Source organism: Heterodontus francisci, chromosome 9 (assembly GCF_036365525.1).
Source record: "Heterodontus francisci isolate sHetFra1 chromosome 9, sHetFra1.hap1, whole genome shotgun sequence".
In the NCBI taxonomy this organism is placed as follows: Eukaryota; Metazoa; Chordata; class Chondrichthyes; order Heterodontiformes; family Heterodontidae; genus Heterodontus; species Heterodontus francisci.
The window spans coordinates 23394424-23414849 of record NC_090379.1 but is presented as its reverse complement, the minus strand read 5'-3'; the positions used below and the strand labels follow the sequence as shown (position 1 = coordinate 23414849).

At 43.6% G+C, this 20426-nt stretch overlaps 1 protein-coding gene across 6 annotated transcripts in view; it reads left to right on the top strand.

The window, feature by feature from the left end:
- LOC137373626 (tandem C2 domains nuclear protein) overlaps positions 1 to 20426 on the top strand; it is a 79806-nt gene that overhangs the window by 39945 nt on the left and 19435 nt on the right. For all 6 annotated transcript variants that reach the window (XM_068038685.1, XM_068038684.1, XM_068038688.1 and 3 more), the window contains exons 7-12: positions 4389 to 4464; positions 7669 to 7754; positions 8817 to 8933; positions 11071 to 11262; positions 12918 to 13032; positions 15463 to 15668. In XM_068038685.1, the coding sequence (XP_067894786.1) occupies positions 4389 to 4464; positions 7669 to 7754; positions 8817 to 8933; positions 11071 to 11262; positions 12918 to 13032; positions 15463 to 15668 (792 nt within the window). The remainder of the gene's footprint in view (positions 1 to 4388; positions 4465 to 7668; positions 7755 to 8816; positions 8934 to 11070; positions 11263 to 12917; positions 13033 to 15462; positions 15669 to 20426) is intronic.

Below are 20426 nucleotides of genomic sequence, written 5' to 3'. Positions count from 1 at the left end.
CTTGTAAACTTCCATTAGCTATCTGTCTTCTCTTGCTACCAAGATATTCTCACATCCTGGCATTGGCAAATCTTTTCCTAGCTTTGAACAGCTCACAAGATGTTTTTAAATTTGTCATGATTGTACGAGGCAAGTTCTTTACACAGAGGGTGGTGAGTGCCTGGAACTTGCTGCCGGGGGAGGTGGTGGAAGCAGATACGATAGCGACGTTTAAGAGGCATCTTGACAAATACATGAATAGGATGGGAATAGAGGGATACGGTCCCTGGAAGTGCAGAAGGTTTTAGTTTAGGCAGGCATCAAGATCGGCGCAGGCTTGGAGGGCCGAATGGCCTGTTCCTGTGCTTTGATTTTTAATCCTGTTTTCAAGGGCGTGTCCTAAGTGAAGTATTCTCCCCTCACTCCATGTCAGGGAATATTGCTACTACTTTTGTATGATGGGAAAAGCTTATCATGTCTAGTTTGACTAACCACGCGATGACCTACTTAGATGCCGAGTGGAGAAATGAGGTACTTTCTGTAACAGATCTTAGTGGGCAGGTTCATGTGATGTGTTCCATGGTTTGAGACTTATGGCCACAAGCTGCATGTGTCCCACGATTCCATCCATATGGATAGTGGCTCGATACCAGCTGCTTTTTCCCAGAATGGCCGACATAATTTTAAATGCATTCTTGGTGGGTTTTTCAAGCCCCCGTAAATGGGAAGGTCGGTGTTGCTCATAACTTTTCCTATCTCACAGAGCACGATAGCGTCACAGTGAATGGCGGGTGGTGCAATGTGACACAGCATTGGGAGCCACTCAGTTGGACTTAAGCATCCCTGACACTCTCTTCCTGGCAGCATCTTGGTCCAATCTACACGTGGACTCCCTGTGTGTGCCAGTTCATCAAGGATTTGCCAGCTCACGTCATCAGGAAGATGACTGACTGCCTGAAAGTGGCCTCTTGATCTGAAAAGCATGAAAGCATCAAATATGTTGGAGAGTCAGTCTCTTAGAATCAATGGGCTCCACTGTTAGTACAGAGTCTCATCCTCCGAATGCATGGGACTGATTCCCTGCATTTACTTTCATTAACCTGTCAGCATATTTTGTAACCCACAACTGTGTGAGTCTGATGCTATTGGCTTTGCAGTACTCTGACCGATCTACATCGTGGATTGGACATAGTGGGAGAAATCATGTTGCCACATGTGTGCAATTGGCCACACTCCAGTCATGTATCAACACCCTTTAACTTCCAATCTGCAGTCACCTGTTTGAGAAGCTGGCACTCTCTGAGCTGCACTGGTACTTTATGTCCCCATTCGAAGGGGAAATGTTAGATGGACAACAAGTTCCCCTTGTAAAACGAGACATATATGCTGTAAAGGGAACAAAATAAATAGCTTATCAGATAAATAAGCGGTCAATGTGATTAGGGTTGGCAGCCTGCGCCATTGTTTCTGTTCACCATTCCCCCATCCCTTTGTGCTCTTGAAATGGATTCTCCTCTCTTCCCACCTCTGTCAAAAAAAAATTGGAGAGCTTTCTCGGAGTTCACTGCCTTGAAAACACGAGGTTAGCATTTTAATTGTATGCCCGTTGCCTTCCTGACTCCCCCCAGTCAAGTCAGGGTCGGGCGGCGTTCCTGCCCAGAGGCCAATTGAGACTCTTAAGTGGCCAATTAAGGGCCACTTAAAAGCCTTACCCCACTGCCGTTGGTATTTAACTAGCAGTGGTGGTGGGGTGTTGGGGTGGTGACCTCTGCCATGTTGGGAGGTTGTCCAGTAAAACCAGGTGGCCTCCCTGGGACTGCTGGGGGGGAGGTGGTGGGCCTCCTCCATTGGCAAATGGTGGCTCTGCACCAACATCCCTTTTCCTGCCCTCATTGGCCATCCACCCACGTCCTCCCCACCCCTGCCCCCTCACGCTTCCCCCTCGCCAAGGCTTGCCTGACTGGTCCCAGCAAGCCCCCCCAAATTAACTTCCAGTCCAGGGCTCCAGTGCTGCTCATGGTGCAGGGAGTACCTGCAGTCCCAGCAGTGGCCACTGCTCCTGGTGTCACTGCTGAGACTGCTGAGCTGTTGGCTTTCTTATTGGCCAGCAGCTCTTGGAGGTGGGATACCTGTCCTTAAAGGGATGGCATCCTGGCACCAGGCAGTTAATTGGCTGAGCACCATTAAATACAGCCGGTGGATCCCAAACAGGCCGAGGCAGGGATCCCCTTGCCTTCCAGGCCTGACGTCAGGAATCCTGTTGCCTGCACAAAATTCAGCCCTCTGGCTTGGAATATCCATTGGAATTGTCTGGCAGTAGATTGGCTGAACCATTGGAGAAATAGCGTAAATGGTCACTTCCAGGGTTTCCATTAATTATACAACAGGAGATCTGGAGGGCCCCAAACTTTATGAGTATGATCCCAGAGATCAGGGGCTTCAGTTAGGTGGATTGATTAGCAAAGTTGGTGTTATTCTCCTTAGAGAAGAGGAGTTGAGACAAGATTTGATAGAGGTGTTCAAATTCATGAGGGGTCTAGACAGAGTAGATATAGAGAAACTACTCATTGGTGAAAGGGTCGAGAACCAATTTAAGGTAATTGACAAAAGAACCAACGGTGACATGAGGCAAAACCTTTTAATGCAGCGAGTGGTTAGGATCTGGAATGCACTGCCTGAGAGTGTGGTGGAGGCAGATTCAATCGTGGCTTTCAACAGGGAATTGGATAAGCACCTGAAGAGAGAACATTTGCAGAGCTATGGAGAAAAGACAGGGGTGTGGTTTAGCTGAGTTGCTCTTCCAGAGAGCAGGCACAGCCACAATGGGCCGATTGGCCTCCTTCTGTGCTGTAACCATTTTATGATTTTATGGAATTTCAAGGCCTTTCTGCATGTTTAAAGCATTGAAATCTGTTGATACATTGTAAATGCTGAGTGGAGTTGGTCTAAAATTGGAAGAGGGATTCACTGAAAATCAGTCATTGTTAAGTGAAGGTACCTTTCACCTGAGATTGTTGCATTAGCAGTTTCAAACAATGAATATTCCAAAAGTACTTTTTCTGTCAGAAGTGCTGGCGTTCTCTTTGAGGCACTGCAATTTCCATAGTGAGGATGTTCTCACACTGATAGGTAGGGTCGATATTTCTCTTGCAACCGAGTGGCTTGCTAAACCATTTCAGTAGGCATTAAAAGTTAACCACACATACATGTACTGACACTGGAGTGACGCAAGCCAGGGAAGACTGACAGGTTTCTTCCCTGAAGGGATGGGTTTTCACAACAAATGGAAAACCTTAATGGTTGTTTTACTGGTGTTGGCCCTCATTTATTAGATTCTCTTTTAACAAAAAATGAGTTTCACATCTTGCCATGGCAAATTGATGTCCTTTCTTAGTCAAAGGACAGTAACAATAACATGCAGTGGGAACTTCAGGCATCTTCAATTTTTGGGGAATTTTTCTGAAGCTAATTAAAGACTTTTCAGCACAGAAAAAAGTTACTCTCCTCCATATCTGCTCTACCTACAATGATCCCAGGTCGCTGCTCCTTCACTAAAGCTTCAATGACATTTTCTTCAGGAGTTTGCCAATATGATTTAATTATCATAATTTAATGAGGGTTCCATGTGTACTGTGGAAAGATTCAATTACTCTAAAGGAAGGGAGGAGTCCTTTCCTTTGTTCCAAACGATGATTCAGCAAATGGCCTGTTATGGTTCAGAACTACTTCTCCAGAAAAGGAGCAGCTGCAGTTGAGAATAACTTTGCCATGGTTTCTTCTTTTAGTTTGCACATTGTTTTTTTTTTGAAGCCGAGAAGAAATTTAGCCAATTTAGTGGCCAGTGAGGTACCCACCAACACCACTGCATCCCCACTCCACCACCCCCTGATTTAGGGTTAACAATCCTTCAGGATTGTCCAGGAGTTTCCAAAAGTAGAAGAGTAATCACCTGGACACCAGCTGCGACCAACTCCAGGAGAAAAGTCTCTGGGAGCATTTGTTGGATTAGTTGAGAGGTTCAGGTGGATTAGTTGAAAGGCTCAAACGGTGTCACAACTGTGCAGACTTTAATGCCCTGAATGACCTGGGTGAAATGCTGCCTTGTCCACCTCTTGTCACCCCATCCAGTATCTCTTTAACTATTTTTGTTCTGTTAAATGCCTCATCAGTTTCTGCTGCTGAGTAATTGCACAGGAACTCTGGGTTCTCAGCAGCGATCTTTAAAGGAATTGACTGTCTTTTAACGTTATATTTAAAAAAAGCATTATTGCACTCTGTGAAAAAGGAACGGTAAGGCATCAGTTGCACGTTTCCACGGGCGCTCTGCTCCAGGCTTGAGGAACTGAATTCCTGTTCCTATGTTCCTGATTTAAAGTTGTGCCTGTCTTTTTTTCTGTTTGTATACACAGAGGTATAGTTCGGTGTCCAGTGTAAACAGCTCAGTATCCTCTTTGATGGATTCCCAGGGAAGCTCTCGCAGTCTAGGTGAGTACAGTCCTCAAAAACGACTTCACCTCTATCTCTTACAGATGGTGCTTCTAATAAACCTTGATGACTGTTCAGCCTAATGGCTGTATTCAAGGAATTCAACCCCTTCATTTTCTGCACTACAGGTTTTTCTGGCTGCCAAATGGGATCTTTTTTATTGAATTACGTACATACATTTGAACATACAAATTAGGAGCATAAGTTGGCCATTTGACCCTTCGAGCCTGCTCTGCCACTCAGTAAGATCATGGTTGATCTTGTGTCTTGAATTCCACACTCCCATCCACCCCCATAACCTTTGATTGCCTTGCCTAACAAGAATCTATCTACCTCTGCCTTAAAAATATTGCTGCCTCCACCACATCCTGAGGCAGAGAGTTCCAAAGTCTCACAACCCTCTGAGAGAAAATATTTCTCCTCATCTCTGTCCTAAAAGGGCGACCCCTAATTTTAAAACAGTGCCCCCTAGTTCTGGGCTCACTCACAAGAGGAAACATCCTCTCCACATCCACCTTGTCAAGACCATTCAGGATCTTATAAACTTCAATCAAGTCTCCCCACACTCTTCTAAACTCCAGTGAAAATAAGCCCCGTCTGTCCAACCTTTCCTCATAAGACACCCTGCTAATTCCAGATATCAACCTAGTAAACCGCCTCCAACGCATTTACTTCCTTCCTTAAATAAGGAGACCAAAACTGCACACAGTATTCGAGATGTGGTCTCACCAATGCCCTGTGTAACTGAAGCATAACATCTTTACTTTTATTTTCAATTCCTCTCGTAATAAAGGATAGCATTCCATTCGCCTTCTTTATTACTTGCTGCACCTGCATAATAACTTTGTGACTCATGCACTAGAACACCTAGATCCCTCTGCACCTCAGAATTCTGCAGTCGTTCTCCATTTAAGTAATACTCTGATTTTTAATTTTTCAATTAATTAATTAATTCAATCAATTATTTCTCCCTGTCTGTGTGTGTATCTCTCTCTCTCTCTCTCTCGTTCGCTCTCTCTGTTCTCACACTCCCTCTCTAATATTTTTCTTAACAGTTCAGGCACCTGCTTCCCTCGTGGTTCCCTGTGTTCACACGCACACATGCACGTACTAAGCAAGTACATAACAAACACCCGACCCCAGCCATAGTGCTTACTTTTCCACTTGGAGCCCAACTGGTAGATACTTTGAGCCCTTTTGCCTATAGGCTGTACTTTTTATTAATGCTGGGCAGATACCTGAGCCATTTAAAAACTAAATTATATGATTAATACCACATTTCTATTTCTTTTTTCATTTAAAAGGAGTATCAAGAACCTGAGGATGAGCATGGGGCAGGATTTTGTGGTTTGGGTTGGGTCCCTAACATCGGGGTCTAATGGGGGTCCCGACCCCACACTGCTTGGTGAACAGTCACCGTGCAGTGATTTTTCCTCAGTTGTCCAATTAGAGGCCGGAGGATGGGCTTGACATCTAATTAACGATGGCAGGTGGCTTTTTGAAGCTGGAGTGCCAATAGGAGGCCTACCAGCCTGGAAGGAGCTGCAGTCTGCCATTTCAGGTGTGAGAGAGAGAGAGAGAGAGAGGATGTCCCAATCTTGAGGCACCAATGTAAAACTTTTCAGTTAAAAAATATCCAGAGTTGTGGACAGGCAGGTGGGGACGGCCTCAAAGCCTGCCTGGAGCACTGGCCGTCCCCAGTCTGCTGCTGGAAGGCCACCTCCATGCAGCTGACCTGTTCCTCATGTCATGCAGGGGGGGTGTCCGTGGGCTGACTGGAAAATTCCAGTCAGCCTCTGATAATTGGCCTTAATTGGCCATTTACCTGCACCAATTGGCTACCTGCCGCTTGTGGGTGGGTAGGCCTTCCGCCCCACCCCCCAACGCCCCAATCCTGCCTCTGGGAAAATAGCCCTGGGGCGGGATGATGCCAGCAAAGCGGCACGCCAGCCAGCAGCATGAATTTTCACACCGGCTCACCTCCGTTTCCACCCCCATATGGGGGTGAAAATTCTGCCCATGATGTCACAATTATTACTCTTTAACATAGCAAGATCAGGGTTGAGGCCAACAGCAAGAGTGTGTCCCATTGGGTAGGCAGGGTTCAAATTGGGCCCTACATTCCTGTTACCTGCTCACTTGGATGGAGAGAAAAGCTTGCTGGTTAAGATGTCTGCTTCATATTTGTAAGATTTTAAACAGTGAGATGACAATAAAAGGTACAACAATAATATTTCACAAAATGCTTATTGTGTCCATGAACTAAAGACATTGTGGTAATCATATTTTTTAGCTGGGTTCTATTTATATTCACTTCTTCTCTCCTGCCTCCACCCCCATACGGACTTATTGAGAAAATGCAAAGTATGAAACTTACTCCACTTAAAGGGCAATGATTTTTACAGAATTTCTTTAGGTTGCTGGATGTGTGTTCTTTTTCAAACTCATTATTTTTATAGCACCAGTAGCAGGCCTTTCAGCCCCTCCAGCCTGCTACCCCATTTAATTGGATCATGGCTGATCTGTACCTCAACTCCGTTTACCCACCTAAGCTCGAGATCCTTTATAACCTTTTCCTAACAAGATGCTATTGTGAAAAAGATGCGGCCCACAAAATGCTTTTTTTGGTGAAGTGGCAGAGATGGTGAAGTATCATATATACTTAAAGCATTTTTACAAACTATACCTCTCAGCCTGGACGTCCGTAATGGAAATGATCAGGATATTGGGAATGCTATTTCTACCTGATCATTAAAAGAAATTTATGAAGCTTCATCTTGTAGTCTGTTGTATGTTGGGACCAGGATTAAGCAATCTGGGACGAAATCCATTGTGCACTTGTATAATCTATGACTGTTTCACTCGGAGGTTTGATGTCGAAGCTTCATCTTCACTGAAAATTGGTGCCACCATAATAATATTGTCACATCACCACTTCAACAGTACAAGTAACTGGCCAACCAAGCTGGATGATTGGCCAATCATCTCACTGCAACCCTCAAATTTAAGAATAGATGTTCATCCCCTGTCAAAGTGGACCTAGCAGAATTTGGGCCTTTTTTTTTTGCTGGTTGATGCTGTTATTGTCTATTGGAAATCAGACCACACAGGGGAAAAAATAGAATGTCCTAACTTCCTGTATATGGAAATCTGGTAGTTATTGACTTGCGGATATAAATTTTAAAAATTTATGATCTTCACTAGATACACTCCCAGATGACTTTGGAAGGCTCAATCTGAAACTTTGTTACAGACCAGAAGTGGAACAAATCTGGATCACCGTGGTACAGGTGAGGCCTAACTATGTATGGGAAAACTGGAACCGCTATTGTAGTGTTGCTATTATTTTATTTCCCCCTTCACTTTTCACCCCATCCTATGGATAACCAGGTCACTCTGTTGATGTTTCCATTGCTGTTGTGAAACTACTTCATAAGTTCTCACAAAGGGAGACCAATCTCGAGTTCCTTTACCTCGATTCCACATAAATTTCTACAGAACTTCCATCTTTTTCTAGTTCTTGATATGTTGCTTCATTCCATTGCTCTGGTATCTGCTCCTTCTCCATATAATCACTCCACATTTCTCAACTTCAGACCGTAACAGGAGCTTATGGGTTTCGTAGTCTAGAAAACAGGGTTTCTAACTTTGTCTCTGGGGTGGGACTGGGTCAGTTGACTTTGTGTACTAGACTTGGGCCATGGGCTGGTGCTTTAGTGTAAACCTAATATTATGTTTGTGATTTTATGTGACTACATAGAAGGACGCTGATGAAGATTTGAAATAGTAAGACTATGATTATGGAACAGGCGGCACAGTGGCGCAGTGGTTAGCACCACAGCCTCACAGCTCCAGTGACCCAGGTGCAGTTCTGGGTACTGCCTGTATGGAGTTTGCAAGTTCTGCCTGTGACCATGTGGGTATCTGCCGGGTGCTCTGGTTTCCTCCCACAGCCAAATGCTTGTAGGTTGATAGGTAAATTGGCCATGGTACATTGCCCCTAATGTAGGTAGGGGAAGGTGGGGATGTGGTATGGAATATGGGATTAATGTAGGATTAGTATAAATGGGTGGTTGTTGGTTGGCACAGACTCACCATTTGCACCATTGTTTAATAGATCCACTGTGCAATGAACAATAAAGTCCTCTCTTAATAACTCAGTTGATTTTTGCATTAAAAATTCTGCATTCATTTGAATTAAGCGATATAAATAAAGCAGCAAAGTTCTAAAACATCTGAATTATTAGATTCTTTGAATTAAAATGAGCATGTAATATAACATGTATGTATTATTAAATTGCCATTAAGTGAATGAGTGAATTGTTAATAATTGTATTCTCATCCTATAACAGGCTCAAGATTTGTATCTGCGTTGCAAACCCACAGAGAAAGTTAATGTTTATCTTAAAGGGACACTAACATTACCAAAGCCCGTGCACTTCAAAACTTCTGTGAAGGATGGCGCCAGTGTAAGTATTCTTTAACAAAGGCTGAACCTGTCATGAAGTTCATTCTGTATCTGTGTAACTCTAATACAACTGTATTTTTGTTGTAATATCCCATCCTGTTGCTGGATTATCACAAATACAGCTGTGATTTACATCAGCACCTAAAGTCACCATATATATCTACAACTATAAATTACAACCTCCATTTATATAACGTCTTTTACATAATAAAATATCCCATGGCAATTCATGGGAGTATTATAAAATCAATTTGACACCGAACAACATAAGGTGATATTAGGGCAAGTGACCAAAAGCTTGGTCAAAGAGGTAGGTTTGAAGGAATGTCTTAAAGGAGGAGAGTGAGGTAGAGAAGTGAAGAGGTGTAGGGAGAAAATTCTAGAGCTTGGGCCCCAGGCAGCTGAAGGCGCAGTCAGCAATGGTGGAGCGATTAAAATAGGGAATGCTTAAGAGGCCAGAATTAAAGGTACGCAGATATCTCTGAGGGTTGTAGGGCTGGAGGAGATTGCAGAGATAGGGAGGGGTGAGGCCATGCAGGGAAACAAGGATGAGAGTTTTAAAATTGAGGCATTGCTTTACCAGGAACCAGTGTAAGTCAATGAACACTAATCTATCCTGTCTGCTGAGTACAGTCATTGTTTTTCACAGAAGATAGTTAGAATTCTCTCTGACAAACAATTATTGGAGCACAATCTGTAGATTCCTTTAAAAGGCAGTTAGGTGGTTGCTTAAAAAAAGAGGAATATTGAGGGAATGAGCAGGGATTAGACCAGCGGTCATCATAGGAAAAGACACCAATGCAAGAGATGGGCAAAATGGTCTGATTGTGCTGGAACATTCTATGTACTTTACGTAGAGTAAAATTTTAACCAGAACTGAAGCATCATTAAGGGTGTACAGACGATTGTCTCAAGTAAGTGTATTTTATTCAAAATGAATAACTTGTGTCCCCATTGTGGTAAATTTTTGTGAGCTGCTAACGTGCTGTCCGGTCACAGGCATGATCATCATATCATTTATTTTTTGGTGAAAGAAAGAAGGAAATTTCACTTTCAAAGAGGAAAATTTAACAATTTAGCAAACCCGTTGCAGAGCCTCACATTAGGGGAGTGGACATCAAAAGTTCTGCAATTAATTTTAATGGATGGAAAATCAAGTAGGGCAGAGGTGTTGACTGTGCTGGAATTCTTGATAAAGAACACATGAAACTCCAAAGAGGGTTTGCTGAACTGTTACGTTTACTTTTATAGTTTATCATCGCTTCTTCAGAATGTCCCAAAGTGCTTCACAACCCATACATTGTATTGTTTTGAAGTGCTCTTGATATTAGGAAGCGAAGTTCACTTGTTTCAAGTTTCCAGGCATGATCATTCCAAGAATGCTGGTTGTAACACAAGTGTTGCTGTATTTGTGATTTTTTAATGTAATGTACCTTTTGGGATGACCATAATAGTCATTTGGGTTTGTTCACGCAACTAAATTTCCAAAGTCTTGAGCTGGACGAGAATTCAAAATCTATCCAATTCTGAATTTTTAATTCTTGAAATCACAAACCTTGCAGACCCTTGAGAGTCCCAATATTTGCAGGATAGATCAGGGTGGGGTGGGGAATAACCAGCCAAATTTAATGGCAGGACATCATTCTAATGTTGTTCTTCCTTTGGCCTGGTCAAATTGACAGTCTGGCCAGCATCCAGGAAGGAAGATCAGTGGCAGGAGGCCACAGTTAGAGACCCTTTGGGACAGTCCACGACAATCGAGAGTGAGGAGAGAGCGAGATATTGGGGCTTGAGGGAGAGAGGCTATCATGAAAGGGGGGAGGTGCGGGAATTAGAAATCGAGGCTCATGGGGTGGGGAAAGAGATGTCACAGAGGGAGGAAGAGAGCAAGCTATCAGGGCTTGAGGTGTTGGGGGGTGTTGGTGTGGGAAAAAGCTATCATGGGAAGGAGGGAGTGAGATTGGGGCTTTGGGAAAGGGAGGAGAAGCCATCATGGCTAGGAGGGAAGCTGCAGTCAGCAGTTGGGGGAGTGTAGTTAATATCAGCCCAGTCTTGGCTATGTATGGCAATACTTAGTCAGGAGCTTTCACAGCCTGTTGATCAGAGGCTAACTCACTCTTTTCTCTTTGTTTTTTCAGCATTTAGTGTTCATGGAAACCTTTGTGTTTAATATCAAACTGCCTTTTCTCCAAACACATGGTCTTGTCATCAAAATCGTGACTCAGATCCCACGGAAGAGGGTTGTTGGTGAATGCTCAATGGCACTTAGAGAGTTGAGCAGTGTGGAGTCAAACCTCTGGCTGGATATATCTCCACCTTCAAAGTCCCCAGTGAGTTTGTCTTGGCTATTACCTATTGAACTAGTACTTGGGATTATGATGAGTTTGTATTGGGTTTTTACTTGGAGTGTCTCCTATAATGGCTACAATATGAACTTGGGGAGAAACCACATCATGAGGAACATGTGCTCCTTCCCTCCCTTACCCCCAAATCATCGCCTCAATACTGCTTCTGATTGTTTTGTTGAAGAGTTTTGTCCACTGGGAGAGTATCAGTATATAATTAGCACAGTCGCCACAGTCCATTTAAAATGATTTCCCGGTATGTGCTTACAGCAGGGTATGTGTTCTTCATGAGGAATGTGCCCAGGTGTGTTCTGCAATGAGTAAAGTATGAATAGCAAAGGTTGACAGTAGCCACAAACTTGGTGGAAGCCGTACTCAGTCAGTGTTTGTAGACACTAAATGTAATTGTTCCTCACTCTCTAATACCTTTACACCACACGGAGCATCTTCGTAAAGGGACTGGGGCCTGGTAGCCTCCTGGTGAGTTCCATCATTTTATTAATGGCGTTGAAAGCAAGGCTCAAGCAGTTTTTGTCCTGCTTCAGCTCTACCTCCTATCTCTTACCCCAGTTAACATTTTGCGCTCTTTACTTTCTTGAATCGTCAGTGATTTATTTTCCCATCGGAAGCCTCTTAAAGTGTATCAAAATGACCTGAGACCATCATCCTCAAGTTCTTGCCATTTGGTTAGCCGGGGAGGGGGAGGGGGGGAAGTGCTGTGTAATGGCAAAATCATTCCCCAAAGTTACTTGCAGGAAGGCAGAGGATTAAAAATTAGATTAAAATAAATGAGGAACATTGGCTAGAAACGATGTAATATAGGATATTACAGTAAAAAGTAAAAACAGAAGAGTGAGAACGAGCCAAGTGTATGAATTAATTGTTATTTTATGTAAAATTGCAACATTAACTTCAAGGTTAAAACAGCAGTGGCGTCCCTGGTATTGAAGTAAATGAGTTACTTTACTCTGGTATTTTTGGTGTTCCAGTAGATGGGTTTAAAACCTGCAAAACTGGTTTGCTCAGGGAAAAACTGCTGTTAATTTGAAAGATATTTTAGATTTGCCTTTTGAACTGGCATATGTGTGCCAGCTCCTGACATTAATGCTGTTTAAATTTGTTTTTTTTTCTACAGCTGATTAATAGACCCAAGTCTTAAGTAATCTGGGCTCCCAGGAAGTTAATTTGAAAAAAACAGATTAATGATTAATGCAGTTTGCCTTGGAGCATGAAGGACTTGGCTTCTGGTCAATGAATGAAAACTTGTGCTTCTTTTTTCATTCATACAAACCAACAGGAGCCATGTCCCAAAGCAGAGCCTGTAAAAATTACTTTAGATTCACTTGGGGCTCAGCAGGGGGGCTTGAATCAATCAGATTGACGGTGTTTAAAAAAAATTTACCTGGCTGCTTCAATTCACTTTTGACTTTGTTGCGGGTCGTAGGAGCAGTTAGGGAAGTCAGCGTAATCTTTTAAGTTCCTGACTTCTCAAAACCCACTTAGCAATTCATTTCTAAATCACTGTGTACAATGGAAGATGAGAGCTAAATCATAACTTTTGTCTTTTTTGTGGTTCGCTTATTTTTACAGTTTTCCCGATTGTCTACTGAGGTATAAATTGTTTTCTTCTTTATATCCAGACCTGTCATGCACTTCTGCGAATTGGAACCTGTTTCCAAGCTGTCAGCAATCGGATCCAGCTTCAAATCCTGGAAGTACAGAACTTGCCGAATTCTTCCACACCACTGACATTAAGTAGGTGCTAAGAAAGACCTGGTTTGCTCTATCAAGTCATGAAAATATTCATTGTTGATATTGTAAACTTTTAGACTGGTAAAGTTTAAAATACATTGTGGAGGGGGGGAGGAGTGTTGGTGTAGAAATTTGGGCACGCCCATCTTTGAACGTGTATGGGGGGGCGGGGCATAGGGTACAATCCCTGCCCCTCAATGGTGAGGCCCGAGGGATCCCTAATATTAGGCCTTATTAACAGCAATGAAGAGTCAATGAAGATTGAGCTGCTGCCAAGGGCTCAGTGGCCCTCAAGTAAGTGAGAGAGCTTGAGGCCCAGGGGCATGGGGTCAGCTTCGGTTATCTGGGATTGTGGGGCAGGTGGTGACCCGCCTTTAATTGTGGTTCTACATTCTCGTAAGTATATTTTTAAAAACTTACCGTATTGATAAGAGATGGTCACAAGGCCAGTTGGCACCTGTTGCCCTCAAAGTAAACCAATCTTACAGTGGTGGCCTCAAACAGGGGTTGGGTCCCCATGTCTGTGTGTTTTTTTTAAATTAGTTTTTTGTGGGATGTGGGCATTGCTGGCATTTATTGCCCATCCCTAATTGCCCTTGAACTGAGTGGCTTGTTAGGCCATTTCAACAGTTAACCACATTGCTGTGGGTCAGGAGTCACATGTAGGCCAGACCAGGTAAGGACAGCAGATTTCCTTCCCTAAAGGACATTAGTGAACCAGATGGGTTTTTAAAACAATCGACAATGGTTTCATGGTCACCATTAGGCTAGCTTTTAATTCCAGATTTATTAATTGAATTCAAATTTCGCTATCTGCTGTGGTGGGATTTGAACCCATGTCCCCAGAGCATTAGCCTAGGCTCTGGATTACTAGGCTAGTGACATTACCACTACACCACCGTCTCGCCATGTGTGCAAAGGGTCCAACACCTCATTCTGGTGTGGGCACTGCACAACGATTTTTTTTCTTCCTTTTCCAATATGGCAAGTGGCGCATTGCTGGCCCGCTTCCTGACGGCCATATTGGAGGCTTAGTAGGTCAGTTAGTGCCGAGAAAAGGGGCTTCATGAACAAATCTGTAGTCCATCGTTTGGAGAATAATGAGCCTCTCATGTAAGATTTGACAAAACACAAAAAGTAAAATTCATCAGGGCACAACATATAAAAAGTGTTGATGTGTAGAAATAAAAGATGTGTTCTCATAGTTTGCTTTCATTATGTAATAAACAATGGATGATAATTACTATCAAGTGCCCCTGTCACTTTGTGATGTGCTGTATCTCAGCATTATTTATCTTATGGTGTGACCTAAATGTGACTTCCTTGAGAACACTCTTGTTCTGGATATTAACAGGCTCCCCAGTTATTGGGAATTGTAATTCCATGCAAACAAAACAGCCATTGTATATATTGTTAGAGTGCATTTTAGCTCTGTATTAAAATGATCGTAGTCTACTTGAACTTTACCACGCAGTTTTTGAGGCATTGTCCATTTTCTTTGGAATTAGACAGGCTGGCAACTTAGCATTAGAATAAAAGGATGGCCATCTAAGCAACAAGTTATTTTACATGTATCCCCCTCTGGCTAGCTCTAAAATAAAGAATAAAGCATGATTCAGGGAAACAATCCAGAGGTGACTCAGGTTGCAACCCTCCAGGATTGCCCTGGTGTCTCCAGGAAATAAAGATTAATCTCCTGGACAGTGCATTGAATGGTGGAGCAGGCTCAAAGGGTCATATGGTCTACTCCTGCTCCTATTTCTTGTGTTCTTGTGTGCTGCAAGTGACACGGGTAAAGAATAATAGGGGCAATATTGAAAAAAAAAGTTTTTTCATTTTCTTTGTTTGCATTCATAAGTTATAAAAATGTAGTAAATAGGGAGAGGGCACGGTGAAAGGCAGTTTGACTGAGCAGGGTGGTTTTAAGTGGAAGGTCATGTGATGAAACCTCCAGGAATATGTCCAGTTGCCAACCCAAATGTGACTAGGAAATGAACTTTTTGTTGGGGCTGAGTAACAGTTTGAAACAGATTTAACCAACTCTATCAAGGTGGAATTCTCAACTCATTTGTGTAGTTCAGCGGAGAATATTTCTGGAATGTGCCCTATTTTGATGCTTGCAGGTATTTTGATCTTTGGCAATCCCGGCACTGAGCTCTGGTGGGAGCCCAAATCAACAATTGATGTAAATCACGAGGGGAGTAGACGTGTAAATTATTGTTGCATGCTTCTATGAATGAAACTCTGAGCCAGAAATTCACCAAGTTCCCCTAAGGATCGAATTTCCTGGGTGATTGAGTGTTTCCGGCATTTGGGGTGCTCTGGGGATACAGTCTAATGTAATGTTTTCTAGAATTTGTGGCAAATCTGAGGAGATTGGACTGCCCAAATTCTTTCTGCTACTTTTCTAAGTGTGCATTTTCCCCCTTCTAGATTTCTACGTGAATGCAATAATGGAAACTAGAGATGGGCTGTTTGACAAGAAGAAGACTCGCCCTCTAAAAGCTGTGAATGGTCAGGTGAAGTGGGGAGAAACGTTTCTCTTCCCTGTTCATAGTGAACTCCATCTCCAGAGAGTCAGTTTCAGCCTAAAGCTCTACAGCAGAAGTTCAGTCAGAAGAAAACACCTTTTGGGCCAGGTAATGCCTGCTAATTCAAATATTTATGGATGGGAAACAAGCCCAAATATAATACACATTTTGAGTCTATGTTGTAAACTCACTTTCAGACAGAGTTAGTTGCCTAACCAGTAGACCTACATTTTAAGTGGGGCCCTGCTGCCATTTAAACCTAGTCTTTCCTTTTGTGTTAGCGGGTAGAGTTATATTTCCACTTCTTATAGCTGGGAGATCGGAGGGGGGAGCTGGTGGAATTTACCTAGAGAGGGGTCCCTTCTTGGGCCATTCCAATGAACTTTGTGACCATTTGACTAAGGTGGAAGATATTTGTAGGGGTTGATCAACCCACCCTTCCAATTACACAGGGATAATATAAATGTAAGGAAGGAATAAGGGGGCAGCGGTAGAATGATAAAAACGTTGTAATATTTATTAGAAGCTGGCACATCTTTTCATTAGCCATCTGAATAATTCCCTCAGTACATCTGTAGTTATTCAACATTAATGGTTTCTTATTTGCTGCAGCACTTTGATATGCTAAGATTTGTAAGCTATGGGTAGAGTAAGCTTTATTAGCATGCTAAGTATTGGGATCTTCTGGAAATAAATAGTACATTTTCAATCTGGGAAACGAATATTCCTTAGTGCTTTTCAGTTTCAAAGTACCAGTGTCCAGGTAGTGGTGCATGGTAGCACCAAGATTGTACTGTATTTTAGAGTCATGGGGGAGGATTTCAGTCCCTGATGGGGGCGGGTAGGGAATTTTGAGCCACCGGCCACTGTCCGGTACCCCAGCTCCATCCTGCTCCTGGGCCATTGTCCTATTGTCTGAGGCCAACTGGAATTTTCCAGTTGGCCTCCAGCTACCCGGAGATGTCAGGGAACGGTATAGCTGCCTGGAGGTGGCTTCCCGACAGCAGACTTGGGGGGCAGGCAGGCTTAGAGGCCCGGCCTACCTGCCTGACTTCAGTACAGTTGCAGGCTGCCCGTTGGGGGTGGAGGGGGTGCTCCCCTTGACAATGGTGGCCCGGCTGCTGAGACCAATTTTTATTTTAAATGCAAAGAAAGTTGGAGAGAGGGCACCTCCATCTTGGAGGCCCTCTCTCCCTCACTTACCTGAAAAGGCAGCCTGCTGCTACTTCTGAGCTGGAGAGCCTCCTAAAGGCTCCCCAGCTTTGAAAGCCCACCCACTATTCTTAATTAGATGGTGGCCCATCCTCTCGCAACTAATTGGCCAAGTTGGGGAAAATCACAGATGAGTGACTGTTCCCCACACAGTGCGGGCTGCTGACCCCCATTTGAGCCTGATGGCGGGGTCCTGAAGGCCTCAGAGAAAATCCTAATTGGCACCCAGGACTGAGAGAGAGGTCAGTTCCTGCTGGTTAGTTCACTGAAAGACTCAATGCTAGCCTTGTCTTAGTTACTCTCCGTTATCTTATCAACCCTCTCAATGCCAGCCCATGAGATAAAACCAGATTCAGTTCAGTAATTTTGCAACAGTTCTCTGTAAAACTGCAAAATCTTTCCAGAAGAAAGCATTTTAATGACTTTCTTTCCATATGGAAGGGCAGACAAACTGATTCCTGCCTTTCGCATCTATACCTATTTTAGGTCTTGCTGCAGGGTTAGACTGTTAACTGTGCATGTACAAATGAACCTCACCCTCTGTTTTAGAATTGTTTTAATCTATTTCCTGTACGTAAACACACCAATCCCTCAATAGATGTGTGGAAAGGAAAGGGACTCCTTTAATTTGGATCTTCTCATCTTTGGCTGCTGGTTTCTGGCCTAATCTTTATTTACAGCTTCAATTGGAGATAGTTCAGGCAGTCAAGAATAAATTTGAAGGGTGGGAAACGACTATTGGTAAATCCCATGAATCAGTTCTGGTTTAACAAGTGTCTTGAAAGTTTGCTTTATATTGTACAATCCAAGATTTATTATTGTTCAGCTCTGATGAGGTCATGCTTGAAACACTTAATATTTTAACTTTCTCTCCAGTCATTTACTTAAGAACAAAGCTGCCTTTCATTACGGCTTCACTTAAATAGCACTGACTACAGGGGCCTATCAATTACCATCCTCCAGGTAAACTCCTGAATCGGTGGAAGGTGGCGGATGTCAACCATATCATTTTCACTGGTATACTTTAAGCCATTTTCTTCCTTCAGTTTGCAAAGCTGATTTTTCACTCAGACATTAAAGAGGTCTTTGTAGGCCAAGGCCTTGCAGGTTACTACCCAAAGAAGTATTAAACCTGAAAGTGCTTGTGTTACAAACTATTAGTTTAGAACTCTCAAAATTGCATAAATTTTGCTCTTCATGCACCAACGTTTGAGAGACCACATAACTTACATTCCGTCTGGACCTGTGCAGACTGTATCATGGGGATGAAATTTTGGTTCCCCCACAAAGTTGGGAACAGGAGCAGAGGGAGCAGGAGGGTTGTGGGGGGGCAGAAAATACCAACGCCAGCTGATGTGTCAGTTTTCAGACGTCGTTCCCAGCACTGGCAATGTTAACGGGGACAGGCGGAAGGTAGGACAGGGATCCTGCTCTCTTCCCCATTGAGGCCAATTACAATATTTAAAAACCTCATTAAGAGCTTGTTGGAGGGGGAAGGTGGAATTTTAAAGGGGTGCACGGGTTTCAGGAGCTGTCTGTTGCTGATCTGCTGGTACAGAGTGAGGTGCCAGTTCGCGTGGCCCCAGGGCATCAGCCCAGCTTCACAAGAGGGTTAGTGGGGCAAAAGGGGGACTCGGTATTTGGTAAGGAGGTGACAGGGAGAGTGGGCACCCAGCGCTCAGACACTGAACGGGATCATCACCCCCTGGCATTGTGGAGGCAGACAATCAGGTTGCCAAGGACAATTGGGCAGCCAACTGTGCAAAAGGAAGGCTACAGCTGGCAATGGGGCACGACTGTCAGATTTTGGGACCAGTGGCAATGAGAGCAACACCCTCCACAGGAAGGGCAGAGCCCTGGGTATCAGGAAGGCAGAGGAGAGAGATGAGGAGAAGAAAGGACATAGAAGCCATAACCTCAGCATAGGATCTACCACCAAAGACGGAACTACCTTGACATGACCCAGAACCAGTGCCCCAGAAGACTGCAACTCTCCAGGGAGATGGTCACAGACATCGTCACCGAAGACCTCACACCTCACAGCACTGGTCACCATATCCTGCCAGTAGCCGTCAAAATCACTGTGGCTTGGAACTTCATCACTTCTGGCTCCTTCCAAGGATCGGCTGCGGACCTTGATAGCATCTCGCAAGTGGCTGTACAACACTGCTTCTCGGAGTTGATGCCCTCTTTGCCAAGCTGGACTGTACATTCATTTGATGACAGACCTGGCCTCGCAAGGACAGAGGACAATGAGTTTCACCACCATCGCTGGATTCTCCCAGGTGCAGGCCATCATCAGTTGCACCCATGTGGCCAACAAGGCAGCCAGTGAGATCCATCAACAGGAAGGGCTTCCACTCCCTCAACATTGTTCTGATCTCATCAGAGATCAGTACGTTTTAAAAAGAAATTTGAACTCCCAGTTATTACTGAAAGGATTACGCCACAAGATTTCACATTTTAAGCAAAAAGCTTCACTGCACAAGAGTTCAACAAAGCAAAACACTACTAACTTAACACTACAATTTGAAATCACTTATACTTCAAACTTAAAATCTTAACCGAACATGAAGACGTAAGCTTTAAATTCTAGATCTCAACAGGACACCCCCATTTAACATTTACTTCTGCCCCAACAGTTTCCCTATACTTTACAGGATCTTGGTGGTTTGTTCACTTCTCCTGAGACCAATTCAAAGTTACCATAATTCTTAGCACTTCACGTTGATTTTCCTTAGTTTCTCAACTATCTTCCGAGGTATGAGATCTCTTGGGGATTCACCCTCTAGCATTCAGCTAGGCAATCCTCCAGCTCTCCTTCAACACCTCACGAAGCTGGACTTCCCCAGCCTGAGCATAGGCCCCACTCATCAGAAACATCCCAATTCCTGATGGCTTCCCTGCTCCCGAGTCCAGCTGCTTTCAAAGCCAACTGCCTTACTGTGAGCAAAACACAAAGATAAAAACCCCCGACAGAAAGGCATCTCCCTGTATCATCTATCTCCATAGCAATGTGATGCATATCCCAGATAGCAATTTAAGCTAATTACCTCCAAAATATCTCTTTGATTTTGGAGACCTTAATGAATAATTTATACTGCTACCAATCAGACAATTCTTTCTAGGTGTACTGGCTTCAGTTCCCCAACTAAACAAGTTCACTTGCTGTTTTATGGCTCTCACCTCTCTAACCCTGTCTCTGTATGTGCCCAGCTAGGGGAGGTGGTGGTGTAGTGGTAATGTCACTGGACTAGTAATCTTAGAGCCAGGCTAATGCTCTGTGCAAATGGGTTCAAATCCTACCACAGCAGATGGTGAAATTTGATTTCAATGACTAAATCTGGAATTAAAAAGCTCGTCTCATGATGACCATAATACCATTGTCAATTGTTGTAAAAACCCATCTGGTTTCACTAGTGTCTGCCATCTTTACCTGGTCTGGCCTATATGTGATTCCAGACCCACAGCAATGTGGTTGACTCTTAAAATGCCCTCTGGAATGCCTTAGTAAGCCACTCAGGTGAAAATTTGGGATGGGCAGTAAATGCTGGCTGAGCCAGTGATGCCCACGTTCCACAAAAATCATGAATTAAAAAAACATAGAAAGTTCTTTGAAATGTAAATCTATCTTGGGTGGACCTGCAACCTTTT